The sequence below is a fragment of the Marmota monax genome, unplaced genomic scaffold, assembly GCF_021218885.2.
Source record: "Marmota monax isolate L192 unplaced genomic scaffold, Marmota_monax_Labrador192_F-V1.1 WCK01_AAM20220418_F8-fsc00004, whole genome shotgun sequence".
In the NCBI taxonomy this organism is placed as follows: domain Eukaryota; kingdom Metazoa; phylum Chordata; class Mammalia; order Rodentia; family Sciuridae; genus Marmota; species Marmota monax.
Window position 1 is genome coordinate 28,727,465 of NW_026692881.1, and position 22,387 is coordinate 28,749,851.

Below are 22,387 nucleotides of genomic sequence, written 5' to 3' on the forward strand. Positions count from 1 at the left end.
GTATTGAAGTAAGGGGATAAAACACAACTCTGCGTAGTGTAATATGGTGGAGTTAAAATCTGGTTCTGGAGTCAAATAATTAGCTCAAATCCAGGTTCCGCTAGTTGTGCAACATTAGGGGAATTTTTCTTTCTTTTTTTTTTTCCTTTTACCTTTCTTGAGTCCCAACTTCTTCATTTATAAAACAAACAGGGGAGAGAGTACCAGCGACAGCTGCTTCATAGTCTTAAACGAGATAGTACCTTCGAAGATCCAGCCAGGCGTGAAGCAAGTGATCAGCATTAGACTTGATTTCTTGGCCAATTAGTCTCAAATACCAAAGGGCACTGCCTGCATTTACTTCCTCAGGATGGAATATTCTTTTCAGATGTGAGCCACACTGACAAGGCCGCCCATAGTTCTCCATACCACCACGTTAGGCCTCCTTCCCCTCAGAACACAGATGTGTTCATAATTCCTAGTGTCTGGTGGCAGGAACTGACAGTACCTTCCCGTTCTTAGGAACCCTGAGAAGCGCTTCTGCACCCTCTCACAGATTGACTTCCTGCCTGGTCTCACTTCAGTAACTCATGCCCCTCCCGTGATGGCTGGCAGTGACCTTGCACAAGCCTGTCTTATCTGCCAGGACGGTTCTGCATCTGCTGCCTCCTGAACTGTGCTCCAGGGTTCAACAGCACAGTGGCCCTCCCTGCTTCCTGCCGGGGTCCCTAATGGCTCTGGGAGTGCATTTGCTCTCAGCTGGAGGTTAAAGGTCTTGCCTTTAAGAAGATAATAAATTACTTTTAAAAACTGAACAATTATCTTTGCAGTGTTTAATCTTAAATATTTAGATTTTGAATTCAATAGGAAATACCTAAAATTCTGAACATATTGAATTTTAAATTAATATCTTATTTATTATTGAGTCCCTTTTATACTTCCAGCCATGTTTTCCCCCCTAATGGACACATGATTTGCTGTTATGACTAATAAATCTTCAAGAGGCAGAGAGCTCTCCTCTAACAGAGCAGACAAATCCACACACTGAAACTCATCTCAACCTTGAGGCACAGACTTCCTGATGCCCTGTCTTCCTCCCAAATCCCCCAGTTGTTTCTTATCATTTATTTAAGTCCAGCATCACCACATTGAGCTGCAACAAAATTTTATAGATAATTCACATTTCCCTGTCTGATCCCTACATGCAATTACTTAACCTAAATTACCATTTCAACCCACTCAGTTATTCAGAGTAGCCACAGTGACCTGGTAATTATGAACTGAATTCACTAACTCAATGGGTTAGCAGCCTTTGTTTCTGGAACTCTCTACAGGAGTTTATAATGAACAAAATTCCTCTTGTCTCTGTATTACAAACATATAATAAATATGAAGAGGACTTCAAACAGTATCCCCAAAGGTATGCTCATTTCTAAGGAGAAAAGTAAATAGTAAGGTTTCCCAACTCTAAGCTGCTAAAAGCAAGTGGAGTGTGGCTTATTTCATTTAGCATGATAGTCTCCAGTTCCATCCACTTACCAGCATATGCCAATATTTCATTTTTCTTTATGGCTGAGTAAAACTCCATTGTGTATACATCCCAGATTTTCTTTATCCATTCATTTGTTGAAGATCACCTGGGCTGGTGATTTGGCTATTGTGAATTGTGCTGCTATAATATCTTATTGATATTAATATTAATGTGCCTATATCAGCGTAGAATGATGATTTTAGTTATTTTGGATAAATACCAAGGAGTGGGACAGCTGTGTCATGATGGTTCCATTCTTAGTCTTTTGAGGAATCTCCATTCTGCCTTCCAGAGTGGTTGTACTAATTTGCAGTCCCACCAGCAATGTCTGAGTGTATCTTTCCCTTACATCCTCACCAGCATTTATTAATATTTGCATTCTTGATGACTGCCAGTCTAACTGGAGTGAGGTAAAATCTCAATGTAGTTTTGATTTGCATTTCCCTGATTGCTAGGGAAGTTGAACATTTTTTCATATATTTTTTTAAATATATATTTTTTAGTTGTAGGTGGACACAGTATTTTTATTTTATTTTTATGTGGTGCTGAGAATCGAACCCAGTGCCCCACGCATGCTAGGCAAGCGCTCTACCTCTGGGCCACAACCCCAGCTCCATTTTTTCATACATTTGTTGGCCATTTGTATTTCTTCCTTTGAGAAATGTCTGTCTAGTTCATGCTAAGTGAAATAAGACAGACTCAGAAATTTAAGGGCCAAATGTTTTCTCTCATATGCGGAAGCTAAAATAAAATAAAGGAGTGGGGGGAAATACCATGAAAGTAGAAGAAAGATCAGAGGAATAAAGGGGGGGGCAGTTGAGGAGAATGGGAAAGGGGAGGGACAGCAGAATGAGGTTAACCAAATCATGCTGTGTGCATGTGTGTGTACCACGGTGAATTCCACCTTTATGTATTCCCATCAAATACAAATTTATAAAAACAATAAATAGATGGGGGAAGGCCAGGGGAGAGGGGGAGAGGAGGAGGAGGTACTAGGGACTGAAATGGAATAAATTTATTCCATATAAGTATATGTCAAAATGAACCTCACGCTTATGTATACCTATACTGTGCTTATAAAAAATTAAGTATATAAGTCCCTGAAGTCCAATCTCCATTTCAACAGGTTATTATATCTGACTGGTTTACTCATTAGCTACTGAGTTAAATAAAATTATTGAAATGTTCATTTAAAAGGAAAAAGCAAATGGAATTTGCTAACTTTCCTTTAAGCACTTTTTTTCTTGTAGAAAAAACCCAACTTGAAAGTACAGTTGGAGAAGCTCGGTTATTTCTTTGATGCCATCTTTGGCAACAACATCAACGCCCACAAAATGTGGGCTAGTAGGACAGAGAGGGCAAGGGGGACGGAGAGGGCACGGAGGACGGAAAGGGCACGGGGGATGGAGAGGGGGTTGTTATAAGGCTGTGATCTCTCAAAGTATTTTGCCAATGAATGAGGCAAATTGTTGAATCCCTATTTTGGCAACGGGAAGAAGAAAGGAGCATTCCCTAACAGGCTTCTAAGAGCACAGAGCTGTCCCACTCAAGCCCACAAAGATGGCGTCTGTGTGCTCACCATTGATTTCCCCAGCACACCTTCCCATATTCACCGTTCACAAGATTTTTAATTTTCTTAAAAAATAACAAAGAAAGACCTCACTGGAAGACTAGCAGTTCATTTAAAAGGGAAGGGGAATAAAAGGTGTGTTGGGGGGACATTTAATCAATAGTGAGATGCTTGGAAAAGCACACCTTTTTGCTTTCTTCAGGAAATCCTTTAAAAGCCTCAGTTGACCCACACTCCCATCCCCACCCCAAGCTTTGCCTTGGTTCATCTGCCTGACCATTTGCGAGGCACCGTCACTGTCACCAGGAGAAGATGAATGGAGGAGAGCTCCTGATGTTTCCCGCCAGCTGACACCTCTCTTCAAACGCTGACCATTCAAAGCACTTACCAGAGCTCTGCCTGTTGAGGACGTGGAGAAATGACATTTTTCATGTACCTTCCAAGTTGGGCCATGATGCCCACAGGCCCCCAGGACAGTACTGAGAGGCTCTCTGATACCCCTGTACCCTCCCCGTCCAGGAGGAGCAGAGAGGCAACAACCACTAATTGCATCTGTCCGCTGCCAGGCTCTAAGAAGTCTAAGAGGGCCACAGACTACAGGCAACGGCGGCCAGATCAGAATGATCTCGGAGCGCCTATGGAACAACTATAGGTATAAGATGACTGGCACCTGATCCTAGTACTGTTGATGCTGACGGTACCTGCCTTGGGCTTTGGTTGGTGTTCAGAAGGGGTGGTGCCAACTGCTGCAGAAGAAGGGACACTTTTAACATCTGCACACATTGAATGTAAGTCAGGGTGAAAGTAACTCCTTTGGAGTGTTGGGAGAGGAGGTGGAGGGGGCTAGGACACAGCTGCACAAATGTCACCAGCCTTTACCATGGCTGAGAGGCCTGGATGTCTTCCTAGCACATAACACCTAACATAACACTTAACACCTCTGCGTCTGACTGTGTTGCAATGACCCCCAGAGGGGATGAGATCCCCAGGCCTATGGACAAAGAAAGCAGGATGTGCTGTGGTGACATTGTAGTGACAGTGAGAGTCCACAACATTATTTCCTTGTCCTAGATGTACATAAGGTTTTTCATCATAAAATCATATCATGGCTTTAAAAAAATAAAAACATATACATGGTATTTGTTTTGGTTCTAGATTTTCAAGAATGTACATTGTAATAAGTGAATGTTAGTTTCACAAGAAAAAAAAACTCATGCCCATTTTGTAAGTTAGTCAATTCATGCTTTTAGCCTTCAAAGTACAGCAAAGAAACTCCTTTTTAAAACAAAAGCAAGTGACCCTTTCTGGGTTATTACAGCTTGGTCCTGGGAGTACCATGCACTTTGCCTACAATGAATTAGAAATGCTCAGAACTGAGTTTTACCTATAGACAAAAGTCATTGCTATTCACATAAAATTCCTCCAAAGAAGTAAAACCAGAATATGTTCTTTCATCTTTTTTCTTTTACCTCTAATTCGAAGGAAAGGAAGGAGTGATTTCTTAATGTAAATAATCAAACAACTTTTTTCCTTATAAATATAACTTTCCTCTGCGACAAAACCAGGACTTATTTCTGGGACACAGAGTACTGGCTGTCCCTACAAGGACAAGCTCACTTAATAGCTAAGGGGGCTTTGTTACGTGGTGAAAATGAGCTGCTGTGTAGGTCAAAGCACTCGAAAGATGGAAACAACCGTGACTTGAGAGAGGTGTCCCTTGGAGTGTTCAGGCTTCTTAAAGGTCCTGGGGAGCCACCCTGCTGGCAGAGGGGAAGGGAGGCCCTGCCAGGTCCCAGGCTGTTTACAGTGTTCTGTGATAGGGCTAAGTTGACTTCACTGATATTTACGGCTGGTTAATGGGAATCAGATGTTCCTTTTGAACAACAGGATAGAAAGGGAGAAGTTATTAGAAACAGATATTCACGTTCTCTCTCTTAAACGTAAGGGTCTAGAGCAGACCAAAAAAAAAAAAAAAATCACACTTCATGGTATTTTTCTTCAAGTCATGAAAATGTACCACTTGGCCATAGTCTTAGGCCAAGAAAATATGAAACTACTTGAATTAAGAATATACTATTGGAGGCGGGGGAACTATTGAAAATGCAACTTCCTTCCAAGTAGAGGCATTAAGTCTGAGCAGGGCTCCTCACAGTGGGGTTCATTATGAGCCGCTCCTTTGGATTCAGAAGCCTTTCATTTTGTTGTGTGTGGGAACTCTGTCTGCCATTGGGGCTGAGCCTTAAAATAGAAAGAAGGTCCTGCACAAGTCCAAGTCGGAACCTGGTACCATGGGCACTGCAAGGCCCCCAATGCCTGGAGTCAGAGAACCAGAGTCTACAGTCTCTGCAGCCATCGGCCGGTGCAGCCTTGGGCACGCTGCTCCATCAGCGTCATTCTGCAGGGGGAGGAACTCGGAGGCTCAGCTCCATGAGGTTTCTTTCCACTATAAAATTCTATACTTCATATGAACATGAATCGTAATAAAATCAGATAGAAGCTCAATTCTTCCTTAGTGCAGTTCTGGAAGTCACAGGACAAAGCCCTGACAGGAGTACTGGGCTGAGTCCCAAACTGTCACCAGGGCTGTGGAATGGGTTTCGTCTGGGCCAGCGTGGGAAAGTGGAAAGTCACTTGCAATTTCACAGGCCTGACTTCTCAGGAACCCTAGAGAAAGTGAGTCTGGGCAGCAACATGGTCTCCTGCCTTGCTGCCTCTGTGGAAGACAGAGTCCCTCACTGCTCCAGGAAGGCACACAAGGCAGGCCACACTCTTCTTCCTCATGCTCAGCAGTGGTCCTCCAAGAGGGCCCTTGCGAGCACTTAGGGCTCTCCTCTTCCTGGTATCCTAGGTCTCTCTCTCACTGGCCCCTTGCAGTAAAAAGAAAATGACTATGGGCTCCCAGAAACCTGAGATCCAATCCTAGCTTTTCTACTTATCAGTGGGGAAACTTGGAGAAGTTCTTTAACTGTGAGAGGCCTCAGTCTCAGTCTCTGCATCTGTAAAATGGGATTAAGATTAACAACCTCCACAGGAACTACTAGGAGAGCAAATGAGAATCTAGATGGATACCCCAGTCTCCACAGATGGGGGCCCACTCTCCCTTCACAAATCCATTCTTGATCCAATCCACTCCTCCCAGCATGGCTTTCCCCTGCTCGAAGCTTTTGGGTTCTCATTGGGCCTGTTCCTTTCTCCTCATCTCCACCTGTTCCAATCCTCTCCAGCCTCCAGAATTCAACCTAAAGACTGCATCTCTCAGGAAGTGTCCCTGGAGACCTTGGCCTCATCTGACATCCCAGAGAATGTGGCGTTTGAGATCCAGGACTTGTGACATGTTTCCGCCCCATTTTATCATGACTTGTCTCTTTTCCCCTACGAGGCTAGATGTACAGCATCCAGGCTGGCACTGCACCCGGGAGTGTGGCCGATATTTGTTCCTTGAACAAATATGGGGTGCAGGATCAAACGGCAGCTTTCTGTGCACCGGCTTTAATGGAGATGACACTTTAGCCACTGCTCTGAAGGAAAGCACCAATCAGAGAGAACAGCCCAGGTCAGAGCGTGAGGCACACTCGGGTGAGGGCAGCATTGACTTCTGCAGGAGGGGACAAGTTACGTGAGGAAGGCAGCCACAGAAAGCAACAGAGAAGCCTAGGCCCACGGCAGCGGCTCCCAGCTACGGCCAGACACAGCGCCAACCTGCAGAGATGGAGTCCGTCCTATGCGGCGAATCAGACTTTTGGGATAAAAGAAATCAGAGGAAGAGCGGTAGATGTTTGGTGGCTGCCATGAAACATGAGAAAAGGGAAGAATAAACAACAAGAACCCCTTATTCTGAAACCCTAGAAAACAAAAAAGCTGAGAGGAAACCAATTTGATAGCAACAGCAAGTGACATCACTTCCATTGATGTACATGTGCCATTTGGGGGTCAGTTTGGGGCCCAAGTTTAAAGCATATTAACTGGTCTTGAAATTACAATATACTTATCTACATCCACCCCCCTTTCCATTTAGTTTGGCTCGATGTGCTTACGGTATATGAAGCCAACCAAGAGGCGGTCATCAGATTCTGTTCTTACAAACGCCCCATGAGGTCTTCAATGACAAGAATGTGGATTACTTGGGAGGGCTGCTGAAAGATCCTTAAAACATTTTCATTTTGCTATGGAGACTGCTCTGATGTGACATGTGGTGAAAGGCCTAGGAACCTTGGCTGGGGATTTGTGATGTGTGGACACACCCTCAAGAGAGTGCAAGATTCCATCTTCTCTTCAGACTCTGCTCGCCTCTAAGCCCTACCAACACCCCTGGGCCCTAAATCTGGGCACCCTCAGACCCCTTCCCCAGGGGTGCCCTCCTCCTCACTACTGGGCTTCCCAAGGACAGTCAGCCAGAGTGCTGACCTGGCCTCCCAAGTAGTGGATGCCAGGTTCAGGAGGAGAGTGCTGGAATTCTCTGGAAAGCTCACTGAGGGAACAAAACAAGAGCTCCTTTTGGCCAGAATGAAATATTTCACTAGTTGTTTTCATAAGCGTCTCCAGAGAGTTTCATCGAGATGTGACTCTTTATTTATTTATTATCATTTTAGGAACATCAGTCCCAAACTCAAGTTATCTTTATAGAAAAAAAGATGCACATTCCATTCAGTCTGGTCTCATTAGCACGCCTCAATTTGTCCCTGGCCCCCTAGCCAAAGATTTCATCAGGGATCAAGTAAAAATGACTATTCAAAAAACTAAAAGCAACCCTGTAGAGAATGGAAGATGTGCTGGCTCCCTGGGTGGTTTCTGGGTAGCAGCCTCAGCTATGTTGTGAATGGTACATTCTTGGGGCAAAAGTGACAGTAAGTACTGTCCTTAGTGTTCTCCTCTATTATGAAGATAATTCATTTTCCAAGCATGCATGGTTCCTCTAAAGTCCCTCGCCAGTCTGGTGACAACTTTCAAGAGAAATCCTGTGTGCTCAAGTTGAAGTTGTGTGTCAGGAAACAGAACAGAACATCTGGGCATTTGTGGGCAAATCCCTCCCCTGCTCACATTTTTTTTTTTTTTTTTGTAGTTGGACACAATACCTTTATTTTATTTATTTATTTTCATGTGGTGCTGAGGACTGAACCCATGGCCTTGTGTGTGCTAGGCAAGGGCTCTACTGCTGAGCCACAACCCCAGCCCCTGCTCATTCTTACCTTTATTCAATTATACTAAGAAAATTTTTCTTTTAACTTCTACTTAAAATCTGCTCATAATAACTGTGAATTCTAAGAGTACTACTTTTGTTCAGGGTTACAGGCAAAGGACAAGTTTCTAAAATATCCAAATGGCAAAGTGTCTCTATCTGATACACAGATGACATCTGAGGAAGAAAAAGAGAGAGAGAGAAATAAAAGCAAAGGGGAGAAAGCTCCTATGCATACGTCTGTTGCAATGAAGAGAATAAATAAAAGGCACCAGAAAATAAGAGATGCGATTACTCAGGTGGCAAGCAAAGGGATCTGAAATCTGAGAACCATTTCTCAGAAGCCTAGTCATCCCTTCACAAGTCACACGTCGGTGACCAGGTCCCACGGGTGAACCATGGCTCTGCTGGAATTACACACGTCATGTAACACAGGCCTGCTCAGGGCAGATAAGAAAGCATTCCACATACTGGAGTTTGGCCTCCAAAATAAATCCAGATCATTCTTTTCCTTGAGATAGCAAATGCTGTGAGGTCACGCTCCCATTTTTCCATTGTACCCTCAAGTTAGCTAAACTGAGGGACTGAGATTCAGTCTGATTATTGCTCTGGGGGAAAAACAAACAACAAAACAAAAACCTTCATAGACCAGATGAAAAACTAGGGACGTGTGATCAGGATCCAGATTACAATCACAACGTGACAATGGTATTTGCTTCTGAAACATAAAATACTGTCATCTGGAGGAGTTCTGAATATTGACCAACCTGCATGTCTGAGCTCATCATTGTTTTCCCCTAAGATTTTATCTGACAAGTCATCAATTTGGAGCTGGAGGTTGCTCCACTGAGTTTGGATTTGAGAGCAATGGATGGAAGCAGGGCATCACGGGCTCAGTACAAAGCCATCTTGCAGGAAGGTCACCAGATGTTGGCTTTAGAACCGGGTGAATTATTTTTTCCCCATCTGCATGGACTTTTGCTTGAATGCCTTAAGCTGACCAGAAAGGCAGGGCTTACTTTATCCAACACAAGCATGTGGAGTAAAAATCACAACAATAAATTTAAGGCAAAAAAGAACCCCTTGAGCTGACCAAAAGGCCTTTGAACTTGGTTTGCTATGAGAAAAAACAAATCAGTAAAAAGTAATTTCACCCCAACCCTTGCCCCAAGAATTTGTGACTATGAAACCTGTGGCCTCCAAATGCACCTGGCATTATGGTTCTAATGGTTTCCTTACCCGCAGTTTTTCCTCTGTCTTGGTAGATTGCTTACAGTCGGGATGCCAAACGGTGGACCCTGGAAAGACATGAAGCACCGCTCAGAGTAAAGGAAATGGAGAGAAGCCGCAGTCCTAGTGAACTGAGCTTCTGAGAGTGGCTCATATTCCTCTTTCCCTGTCATAGGAGAGTGTTAGGGCCCCATGCCCAGGTGGCTTATGACACTGAAGTCAAACAACTCCAACCCCTAGGTGAGGTTTCCTCATCTGGCCCAAGCTTGCTCATAAAGGTCATAGTTCTAGATCACAAGAATGGTTTAATGCAAGAGGTATTTTAGCTCTTGATAGGTCTATTTAGTTTTTCTCTTTAAATCATATTATTATCCTTTAAAAGTAAAGTCTGAGTGCTTGCTACATGCTGCACTTAATTTCAGATATATAAGCCATGTTGACAGAACATCAAAACAATCAAGCTATTTGGTTGGAGAAATAAAGTCAAACTAGGTAGTCTATATCCAGAATATTCTGGCTATAGATAGTTTGTATATAGAAGATCCAGAAGTAAAACTCACTAAATTCTCATTGACCCAATTCTATAGTCACCTATCCTGAAGCAGGAAATTAAAATAACTGACAGCCAGGTTAAAATTACATTATGAATCCTGCAACCGCTTAATTAACTTTTTTTTAAAGTTTCAGTTTTAAACTAGTCACACAACTATTTTGGTGTTATTTCTTATACCTGGATCAATAGTTTCTCACTCTATGAAGTACTTTCATGGGTAGAACCCACAGCACAGAATTAAGCAAAACACTTACCTCTTAAAGAAAGCTCTTATCTCCAGAATCCAGGGCCTGACATATGATTGTATAGACCATACATGTACTATATAAGTATGGGCCATTTATACCACTATGCAAGTTCCACGTCCACCTAAGAGTTTGTTCAGATATCGGGAGCAGCAGAAGAGTCTGAGCACTTAAAAAAACCCAAGTCAATCTTTTTCTAAGTGGAAAGTAGTGAGAAATTGACACACATAACAGTCTCAGCAGGAACATCAATCTTTCTGTATTTTATAGCTTCAGTCTTGATTTCTTTAAGCATAACCTCTGTGTACTTGAAAAGTCACCATATTAAACTGACCTAAATTGCTTTATACCACTGAGCTAAAATAATATTCAATTAATGACAAGGAAATATATTCCATACCAGAAGAAAACTGTAAACTGTTTAAAAATCACCTCTACCTTGCTTCTCCCACAGCCAAAAATAAAAAAAAAAGAAAGAAAACCAAACAAGCAAACCCCAGACAGACACACCGGTCCCTTCAGCACTAACTCTGGCTCAAAGGCTAACTACAAAGCACAGGAAATCTCTTAATGTGGAGAGCCGAGGTCAGGCCCAGGCCGGGAGAACCTTCGCTGTGAAGGTGCTGCTGAGGGGGGGCACTGGCCGGAACACAGTCTGCACACAATGGCAGCATTGTTCTCAGAGGTCAGACACACCAGCAATGTGACTCTCAGATGCTGAGAAAGATGAAACTGCTCATTCTTCAAGGATGTGCAGAGAGGGCAGGCAAAGGGTACCACAGCACAACTCCAGAGATGTAGAACAATCCCTGGGATTCTGAAGGTAGCCCATCTTGTAAATGTGCTATATTTGTGCACAACTTGAAACCACCCTCCTGCGTTCAGCTTCCAGAGCCGCTGTGGACGTGCAGAACTGCACCCGAGCAGACATAGGTTGACGTGTACTCCTGTGTCTGTCCTGGGAGTAAGTGACACACCAAAATCTAAAAGCAGGCCCAGAGACCACATGGGGAATCGATCTGCTTTGTGCAGAAAAATGCAAAGCGACACCTGCCTATTGCCACTATAGCTGTACAGCCTGTCCTTGGGAACACGTGTCCTATGAAGCCCCCATGAGACCACAGATGCAGTGCTTGTCACTTGCGTTCCCATGAGGCCCTTCAGCATTCGGTGGTGTTTTCCACTGCAATTTTTCAGAGTGATCACTCTAAAACTGAAATGACACTGGGTTGTCCATTTCTCGCCTTGCCAGCAATTTTTGAGGGAATAGCCAAGACGGTCCTTTAACCCTCGAAAATCATTTCTACAGACTTTTAGTTGCACAGAAAGAAAATCGAGAGAGCAAAGCAAACCATTCATTAAACAGTCGCATGGTGTTATGTGTAAGGGGGAGTGAAGAAGAGGCAGAGGAACCGAGACCCAGCAATTATCAGAACTGAATAAGCAACCGCTCTTACAGTTCTCGCTAATTTTCCTGATGAACCTTGTCTAATTAATGACTCTTTTTAAAGATAAAAATAGTAAAATGTTTGTGCAGATGGTGCTGTTTGGCTGGTAGAGAATCTGCACCTAAATCCTCTCTGAGAGGCTTTGGGATTTGGGAGAAAACAAAGATGGATCATCGTTTCACACTGGGAACATTCCTCAAAATTATTTTCAATTAAGAAAAATCTAAGGACTCCCTGGAAAGGAGTATTTCCTTGTCACCAGAAACGTCTCCGTTTCTTGTGTAGGGACTTTGCCCGTGTGCTTGTTCATTCTCTATTTTGATAGGAGAACTGTACTGTTTGAACAGGATGAAATGTGTCTGTGAGGAAATGCATCAAATGTGAGCTTTTCTTCTGGAAAGCCAGAGAAGAGCATGCTGGGAGACTTCAGACCATCCTCACAGGACAGTGAAAGGAGAAAAGGAAAAGGAGCCACCAAATAAGGGACACTTCTAGAAATTTCTAGAAAGCTTTCTCTCCTTCGATCTTCTGTTTCCCAAACATATTCCTGAGGAGAGGTGGGGGAGGAATTGCTGATTGCCACTCTTCCCTCTTATGGAACATGGAATCTTATTCATTCTTTCCAAGCAGCAACACACTCAGCTCATTTGTTAACAGCCCCAGGGGCTCCCAGCCAGCGAGCAACTGCTTGGCTGATTAAAGCTAACAGATGAGGTAACTTCTGGCCGCATTTGTATTGGATTTGGGTAGCTTCTCAGCTAATAAAATGCCTCCTTCTCTAAAAACAATTCAACAAACACAGAAGGCTTTCTCTCCCTGAGTGGGAAAGAGTCCACCTTACCTTGAAGATACATCTCTTCTCCTTCTGTGAACATCTGGTTGCATCTGCTGCATCGTGCACAGCTGGGGTGATAATGTTTGTCACCTGCCTGCAAGAGAAAAGGCAGGGACATTTAGCCGGCTCCTTGACATGGCTCCAGGCTCTTTTTTGGATTCAGAAGAAAAGAGAAGATGCTGAGATATGGAAAATAATTGACTGACCAAACTCCCCACAGCAACAGCCCTATATGTGAAAAAGCTGACCTCGACCTCGCTGGAACTAGAAAGGCCCGAAGGCCAGCTACTTGTTCCTGCCACAGTGGGGCTGCCTTGCCCCTCAGGAGTTTTGGCTTCCAATTCTCTCCTGTCCTGGACTTGCCTGGATCATTGCCAGTTACACACCATATGCCTGAGATGAGTTGATGCCATCTCCCAAAAACCCCACCTCAAAAGCAGGAACACAGAATTCATGTTGGAAGCTAATGTCAGTTTATATGAAAGCAATAAAAAATAAGTGATCTTTATACTTAATGTGTTCTTGCTTTCCTGGCTTAAACATGAGAAATGATAAAATCTACCCAGCATGCATCAAGGCAAGAAACACCATCGTAAAAGACATCATTCACTGCTTTTTACACAGAAGGAACCCAAATTCTCTCCTATGCTGCCTTCAGTAATCTTTTGCCAAGGTTTTATGTTAAGAGTTTTCTGAGGAAGCACATTACTGAGGTAGCTCTGCATTATTCTCTGGCATTTCACATACTTAAATATGACAGATGTCATCACTGTAAGTGTTGACTACCCCAAAGCAAAGTGTCACTGGACACAGGGACAATTCTCTAGACAGGTGACAAGTCACATTAAAGTCATGCTTCAAATGCAAGCTAGACAAAACCACAATACTTTCATTCAAGCTTAGCAAAAAAATCTTCACCATCTAAAAATTATCAAATGTATTTTGTCATTAAAACATTTTTATCAATCAACTATGAATTCCCCCCACCCCCACATGCAAAGACAGCACTGAGAAAGTTATGGCTACTTCCACATGCAAAGACAGCACTGAGAAAGTTATGGCTACTTCCTGCTTCTGAACCTGTGTGAAACCCCAACAGGAAATTAGAGGTCAGGTTGAGATTTCATTCTCACACCCTCCTGCAGGAACTACAAAAGCCCCTTGGCAACCAGAGCATGAGATGTTGTCAGCTCTTCAAGATGATCCAAGCCAGAAAGAAAGTTCTTTAAATTAAAGCTAGAAATGACATCTTTTCACTGGTGCCTGCCAGAAAATCCCAGAAAAGGTGTTCTTGTCCACTTGCTTTTCATTTTTTTAATTATTTATTTTGTGTTTTTAAAAATTCATTCATTCATTAATTTGTTCTAATTTGTTATGATAGCAGAATGCATTTAGATTCATAGTACACAAATGGAGCACACTTTTTCATGTCTCTGGTAGTACACAAAGTAGAGTCACACCATTCGTGTCTTCATACGCGTACCTAGGGTAATGATGTCCATCTCATTCCGTCGTGTGGGTGTAGTGGGTGGTAATTGCGGCAGGGGGTGTGAGAAGTAAGAGAAGCAATGAAGTAGCTCCTGCCCTGAAGACATCTGGTTTGGGGCTGGGGCTCAGCAGGAGAGCGCTTGCCTAGCAAGTGTGAAGCCCTGGGTTCAATCCTCAGCACCATATTAAAAAAATTAATAAAATAAATGTACTTTGTGCAACTAAAAAAATAAATACTTAAAAAAAAAGATATCTTGTATCAAATGTAAGTGAAAGGAACAAGGAAGAAGACTTTAGTTCTAAACAGGATGGCTCAGCTAGGACCTCAGTACTGAGGTCCAAGTTGGTTTGGACAATCCCTGGATTCTCAGGGACAACATAGGTGAAAGAATAAAGGGTCCTTGCTAGGAATCTGGTATAGTTTGCAATAAAAAGTACACCCTTCAGTAAACTAGGAATAGAAAGAAACTTCTCTGGGCAGATAAAATGTCTTTATCATATTTAATAGTGAGACATTAGAAGTTCACTCATTACAGATAGAAAGAAGACAAAGTTCACCGATACCATTTCTACATTGTTTGGGTCTTAGCTAATGTGATAAGTCAAAAAATAAATAAATAAATATAGTTATCACTAATAGAAGAGTTCAGTTAAGTGACTGGATTAAAAAATCATAAAAGAATTAAATGTAATGGGAAAACAGGTCTTCGTTTGTAATAGCAACAAGTAAACCCTCCAATGTAAGATCTGTATAATGATGCAGGGCGTGGTGGCACATGCCTGTAATCCCAGCAACTCAGGAGGCTGAGGCAGGAGGATTGAGAGTTCAAAGCCAGCCTCAGCTACTTAGTGAGGTGCTAAGCAACTCAATGAGACCCTATCTCTGAATAAAATACAAAATAGGGCTGGGGATGTGGCTCAGTGGTCAAGTGTCCCTGAGTTGGATCCCTGGTATCCCCACCAAAAAAAAATCTATATAAGGAATAAATTATAGAGCTTAACTAATGGATATAAAAGGCCTAAATAGAAACATGTAATATTTCTGGATGGGAAAATTAAATATTATGAAGATATTGATTTATTTAAAATGAACCTGTTAATGCAATGAATTTCTAATACAAATTCCTCAATAGGACACCCATAGCACAAGAGTTAATAACTAGAATCAACAAATGGGACTTACTCAAACTAAAAAGTTTTTTCTCAGCAAAAGAAACAATAAGAGAGGTAAATAGGGAGCCTACATCCTGGGAACAAATCTTTACTCCTCACACTTCAGATAGAGCCCTAATATCCAGAGTATACAAAGAACTCAAAAAATTAAACAATAAGAAAACAAATAACCCAATCAACAAATGGGCCAAGGACCTGAACAGACACTTCTCAGAGGAGGACATACAATCAATCAACAAGTACATGAAAAAATGCTCACCATCTCTCGCAGTCAGAGAAATGCAAATCAAAACCACCTTAAGATACCATCTCACTCCAGTAAGATTGGCAGCCATTATGAAGTCAAACAACAACAAGTGCTGGCGAGGATGTGGGGAAAAGGGTACACTTGTACATTGCTGGTGGGACTGCAAATTGGTGCAGCCAATTTGGAAAGCAGTATAGAGATTTCTTGGAAAGCTGGGAATGGAACCACCATTTGACCCAGCTATTCCCCTTCTCGGTCTATTCCCTAAAGACCTAAAAAGAGCATGCTACAGGGACACTGCTACATCGATGTTCACAGCAGCACAATTCACAATAGTAAGACTGTGGAACCAACCTAGATGCCCTTCAATAGACGAATGGATAAAAAAAATGTGGCATTTATACACAATGGAGTATTACTCTGCATTAAAAAATGACAAAATCATAGAATTTGCAGGGAAATGGATGGCATTAGAGCAGATTATGCGAAGTGAAGCTAGCCAATCCCTAAAAAACAAATGCCAAATGTCTTCTTTGATATAAGGAGAGTAACTAAGAACAGAGTAGGGATGAAGAGCATGAGAAGAAGATTAACATTAAACAGGGATGAGAGGTGGGAGGGAAAGGGAGAGAGAAGGGAAATTGCATGGAAATGGAAGGAGACCCTCATTGTTATACAAAATTACATACAAGAGGAAGTGAGGGGAAAGGGAAAAAAAATACAAGGGGGAGAAATGAATGACAGTAGAGGGGGTAGAGAGAGAAGAGGGGAGGGGAGGGGAGGGGAGGGGGGATAGTAGAGGATAGGAAAGGCAGCAGAATACAACAGACACTAGTATGGCAATATGTACATCAATGGATGTGTAACTGATGTGATTCTGCAATCTGTATACGGGGTAAAAATGGGAGTTCATAACACACTTGAATCAAAGTGTGAAATATGATATATCAAGAACTATGTAATGTTTTGAACAACCAACAATAAAAATTTAAAAAAAAAATTCTCAGAGGAGTTTCCTTTGGGAAGGGAGGGAGGGGGGAGCCATAGGTTTCCTTGACATATGGCCTTTTCCCATAAATTCATATGGAAGAAAAAGAATGCACAAAAATACAAAGACATTTTTTCAAAAAGAGAGCACCAAAGAGAGGGAATTTTCCTTTCCTGATATAAGATTATTTTCTAAGTCTAAAATAATTAAAGTACTTAAATATCAGTGTTAGGGGGAAAAAATCAATGGAACAGAAGACCAATTTTATACTCATACATATAAGAGCATTTAGTATGTTAACTTTGGTATTTCAAATACACTAAAAGAATAGATTACTCAATAAATGATGATGATAGTTTAGTGGCAGGGCACTTGCCTAGCATGTGGGTTTGATCTCCTGCACACCAAAATAATATCAATAAATAATAATAATAAAGTGATGAAGACAATTGGTTCTCCACTTACAGAAAAATAAATCTAGATTCCTAAATCATAACTACACTAAAACAAATTTCAAAGAACTTATAAAACTAAAAGTAGAAACAAGATTAAAGCAGTATAAGAAGAATATATAGAAGGCTCTGTCAATAAACGTGGGATAGGAAGGCTTTCCTAAGCAAGGAAAAACCCAGAAACAATAAAGACAAATACTGACTAATTAATGCACAAAACCCAAAAATCTCTATACATAAAGGACCCTAACATCTTTCTTGGTGCCATGATAAGTGCTTGAAAATACTTACATAAACCGCTGATCAGTCTTCCAAGGCCGGCAGTGTTGCCATTTTTCATATGAGAGGGACATACTATGTGTATATGGTTTTTTTTTATGAGTATCCAGGCATGGAGAAGAGAGAAGAATGTCAACCAATTAGTGTGTTATGGTTACCTCTGGGGAGAGAGGTAGGAATGGGCAAAGAGCAGCCTTTTGTATCATCTCAGCTGCTGACAACAGGAATGTGTTTTCATGTTACTCTGTAATAGGACCTAGAGGCAAGAGCCCATGACCCCTAGAGTCACAACACCTGGGCTTGAGTTTTCACCTCAGTCTGTACTGAAATATGATTTTGGGCAAATCACAGACTAGGAACTTCTATTGCAGAGAAGAGATGAAACTAATAAAAATGAACTTTTTATTGGGATTCTTTGGTGTCTGTTACTGTTTTACATACTTCATAAACATTTAGTGAATCTGCCACAATCACCTGAAGCGGACAGAACTGTGATTACCCCTACCTGACATATGAGGTCTGGAGAGGTTTAGCAACTTGCTTGTGGTCATGCAGTTAGAAGTGGAGGGTATGTTCTTCAATAGTATCAATAACCGTGCAATACTCCACTGCTGTAACTGCCTTACATTGTCACTGGATGAAGAACTGAGTGACATTCTGAAAATGGTGTGATGTACTGCACATAATAATAATGATGGTGGTGGTGGTGGTGAATATGACAACCTACTAGCTCTCTGTGCAGAGATGGTCTCAGGGCCATTCCTAAGACTTGTGAGTGTGGCTATACAGATGCACTTTTCCCAAACACAGGCATAGGAGAGTTAGTATGTTGGGTCAACTGTCACACAAGATGGATGGAATCATTAGCACAAACCCTGCTAAGAAATAAAACCATCACATTGCCAAGGACAGCTGTCTTGACCCATGCACTTGCTTTATCCCAAGATTCTGAACACATCAACAAATTCATGTCACATCCAGAAATTCAGGGCCACAGGGAGTCTGAGAGCTTCCGAGAGTCTTTCTGCTTCTGGAACAGTGCAGGCCTAGAGGGCTGTGGGGTCAGGGGCTCAAGGACAAAGGAGCCTCTCCTTCTCATGGGTGAGCCCCACTCTGCTTCATTTCTCTTTACACCAGCAACCGTGATAATTCTTGGGCCTGGAAAAGCTGAAAAGAGCTGAAGACACTGGCTAAAACCAACCACCCAGAACTGGATATAGCTGAATCAGTTATTTAATCTAGTGTCATTTTTAGAAGAAGGAAAAGTATTTCAGATCATGAACAAAATGAAAGATTAACTAGCACCCACAAGGAGAGATGAGAAACATGATTCCCTGCCGGAAAGTTAGTCATCTCTTGATGACTAACCTGTGAAGCACAGTAGGGCCTTGTTGTGACAGGTGACTGTTGGCACACAACCTGCAGCTCTAGCCACATTCTGAGAGGCCAGAGCTTGCCAGAGTGATGACCCTCACTATTCTCTGTCCATCTTTGCACCTTGCCACTCAAAATACTCCTAATCTCATTTTCTGCATTCCCACATATTAAATGCACATGGCAAAAGACCACATGCTGGCTGACGTTCAGCTCATAAATGATTTGCCTATTTAGCTGAGTTTTACAAAGCACCTGCCTATACATTTAAAGTGCTAAAATGTGCTTGTTTTTAATAGCACTGGTTGAATCAGATGTTTCTGGTTATTAACACTGTTTGGTTAATTTCTAATTTAAAGTGTGAACTTCAGCCCACAATCTAGAATTCTGGGGAAATACTATCTCCTCTAAGGCAAAATTCAGTGTTAAGACACCAAATGTTTGATGAAACCTATTGTCTGCAAGGGGAGAAAGCGGCTCTGAATTCCTTATGGAAACCAGGTATAAGGAAAGGACTCTATGATTTAAATTAGGAGCTTTGAGTATTATCCTCTAACTTGCTATGGGGTCTCAAGTATGTCAGTACTTACCCTCTCCAAACTCCAGGACCCTTATCTGAAAAATGTGAAAAAAGTGCTGGACCAGATAATTTCAACTCCCATTCAGCTATAAAATTCTGTGTTTCTGTATAAAATCACACACTGCTATACACTCACAGGGTCGTGTTCACAGAAAGCTATTAAGATAAAGAAAGGACATTATTGATGGTAAGGAGTGGAGCTTAACAAATAACTCCCTAGTGTCTGAGAGTCAGGAAAAATTCTGAGGGCTCGATTGAGCCCTGGGTCTACTGGGCACAGAGAAAGAGAACTATGATCATGGAGACCTTCCCTGGACAATCTGCTATCTGATAACCCGCTGAGCTCCTGACTGCAAACTGTCCTTAGCTTCTCTTCACCCTCTTCCTCTTGGAGTACTCTACCCCAGCTTATATCCCTGAGGTCAACCTTTACTCATTTAGAGCTCTGCCTACCTTCTTCTGAAAAGACTTGCAGAGGCTTACTAGAGAAGGCCAAGGGTCAAGAACAATTAATCAAAACCTTAAAACTTCAGAGACTACCAATATACTTATTGTAATTTGAGTCTCTTGGTATTGAAGCCAGAAAAGGAGAATAATGGGACACAAAAGTCTTACTGCCTGAAAAACTGTCACCAGAGAGGCAAGCTTTCTTGACTCTAAATCAATAGCAGTCACCGTAGGCGGAAGTTCCATAAGTCTTTGTTCTGTGCCAGGCACTATGCCAGGTACCTTCAGTGACTTGTCTCACAATAACTTTATAACATAGGTGACATTTTACAGTCTTACTCCACAGGAAAGGAAACTAAACCAAAGCCCCCAGTGCTTCCAGAAGGAAGAGCCAGGCTTCAACTCTAGGTCCCCATGTCTGACCACTGCTTCCCACAAGACCAAAGGGATTCTCAGTTGGGGACCTTCAATTATGAAACCAAAAAATATCTTCAATAGTAATTTCCCTGATGGTAGAATGTGTTCAGGTTGTTTCTCACAGAGACCCTTCAGAACTACCAAGGGTGTGGCACTGAAAGACCACTGCATGAAGTCACTTCCATAGGGGAAGTTACACAATCAAGGCTCCCTTTGTAGTTTTTTTTTAAAGATCTAACTTGATTCAGAGATGGAGCTTAGAATCCTCAAAGGAATAAACAAATTGCTTTCTGTTTTCCGGTTCCTAAGACTGCCCTAAACATAGCTTTGGTTCATGGATCAGCAAAAACTCAGTATTCTAACTTTATTGGAAACAACTCAAGAACCTTTGCATTCAATGGTTTTAAGGTGGGGCCCATAAATTAGCTTCTTTTAATAAAATTTTATAAGGAGGGTGGGGTTATGGCTCAGTGGCAGAGTGCTTGCCTAGCAAGTGTGAGGCACTGGGTTTGACTCTCAGCACCGCATATAAATACATAAAATAAAGGTCCATTGACAACTAAAAAATTTTATAAACCCCCAAATTAATCTATATAGATCATTACGAACTAGGAAAATGCCAGTCTGAATGGAATCAAAACTCCAAAGCGGAAGGCAGATGAGCAAGCCAGAGGGAGGAGCAAGGCTGTGCTGCTTACGTGACAGGTGCATGGGTAGGGAGGGAGACAGGAATCACCCAAGTTCCTGTTCAGCTCCAGCTTGGGCTGACTCAGCCTCTCTATAGCCACTTTCCCCTGCTGAATTGGGAGAGGTGTCAGCTACAACTGGACTGGCCTGATCTCCAAGCTGAACACTCACCTGCTTCGGAAGCCTTTTTCCTGATGTAGCATCAGGAACAGGCAGGATAATGAGGGCATGCCTTGGCCTGAAGTTTGCATCCTGGGCAAAGGTGAATAAATCAGTCCTCCCAGACAGCTTTTGCAAGCCTGTGCAAAGCTAATCTGCATAGATGAGAGCATCTTTCAGCCCCACTGCCTTCCAGCTGCAAACCCCCTGAGCTTATGGGCTGTGTAGCTTGTTTTTCTGAGTTAGGATGCATAGAATACTTCAGAGTGAAAATTAGTCTCTAATCCTCTGGTTCCTTTTGACCACCTGCTCAAAACCTAAGACAGCAGCAACTCTCTTTTTTTAATGGAGATAAAGAATAAAAGAAGGCACAGCATCCCAGGGCAAATGCATGTCAGCTTTCTGCAGATGGCTGCTGCTTTCTCATCCCCTTCCGATAAGGTGCAAAAACTTTAAGGCAGTTAAATTCTTAACAATGCCATTTAAATAAATGTTATCCGTAAATGCACCTCTCTCTAAAAGATACTACCAGTCTCTTTAATGTGTTCTACAGATTCAGTGCAATCCTTATCAAAACCTCAGCAGAATTGCATGTAGAAATTCGTAAGCTGATCCCAACATTTATATGGCAATGTAAAGGGCCAAGAGCAAAAAAGAACAAGACCAAGTTGAAGATGTTAAACTATCTAATTTTGAAAGTTACTATAAAGCTGTAAGTAATCAAGATAGCATGGTTTACGTATTGGAATAAACTTATAGATCAGTGGAATAGAGAGTCCAGAAATTTACTTCACATGTTCTTGGCCAACTGATTTTCAATAAAGTACCAAGGCAAGTTGATGGGGAAGGAACAGTCTGTCTTATAAGGGATGCTGGAAGAACCGGATATCCATAGCAATTGCATCCCCACCTCACACCACACACAAAAATTAACTCAAAATGGCTCATAGACCAAAGTGAAAAAAACAAAGCCCATAAAATGTCTAGATGAGAATATAGGGGAAAATCTTTGTAAATATTTTTTTAGGCAAATATTTCTTAGTTATTATATCAAGAGCATAGTCCATTTTTAAAAACTCAATAAACTGAATATTATCAGGATTAAATTATCTTTATCTTAAAGAGATATCATCAAGAAAACAGACTGGGGCACAGTAGCATACACCTATTATCCTAGCAATTGGGGAGGCCAAAGTGGGAGGATTTTAGGTTTGAGGGCAGCCTCAGCAACTTAGTAAGGCCCTAAGTAACTTAGTGAGACTCTATCTCAAAAAAAAATAAACAGGGTTGAGAATGTAGCTCACTGGTAAAGCATCCCTGGGTTCAATCCCCAGTACCCCAACACACACACCCACACACACACACAGAGGGAGAAAAAGGAAAGACTTGACAGAGATTAGAAAAAAAATTTTCAAAAATCATATATCTGAAAATGGATTTGTCTTCAGATTATATAAAGAAGTCTGCCACTCAGTTTTAAGAGGCCAACCAACCCAATTACAAAATGAGCAAAAGACTTGGTCTGGAAG

General features: G+C 41.9%; 1 protein-coding gene across 7 annotated transcripts in view; it reads right to left on the reverse strand.

The window, feature by feature from the left end:
• The window catches only part of Ablim1 (actin binding LIM protein 1), a 271,582-nt gene that overhangs the window by 38,321 nt on the left and 210,874 nt on the right, over positions 1-22,387 (reverse strand). For 4 of the 7 annotated variants that reach the window (XM_058581324.1, XM_046449941.2, XM_046449938.2 and 1 more), the window contains exons 7-9: positions 12,574-12,661; positions 9,496-9,554; positions 6,780-6,863 (exon numbers count right to left, since the gene is read on the reverse strand). In XM_058581324.1, the coding sequence (XP_058437307.1) occupies positions 6,780-6,863; positions 9,496-9,554; positions 12,574-12,661 (231 nt within the window). The remainder of the gene's footprint in view (positions 1-6,779; positions 6,864-9,495; positions 9,555-12,573; positions 12,662-22,387) is intronic. The other 3 variants (XM_058581323.1, XM_058581322.1, XM_058581321.1) reach the window with 1 other exon arrangement.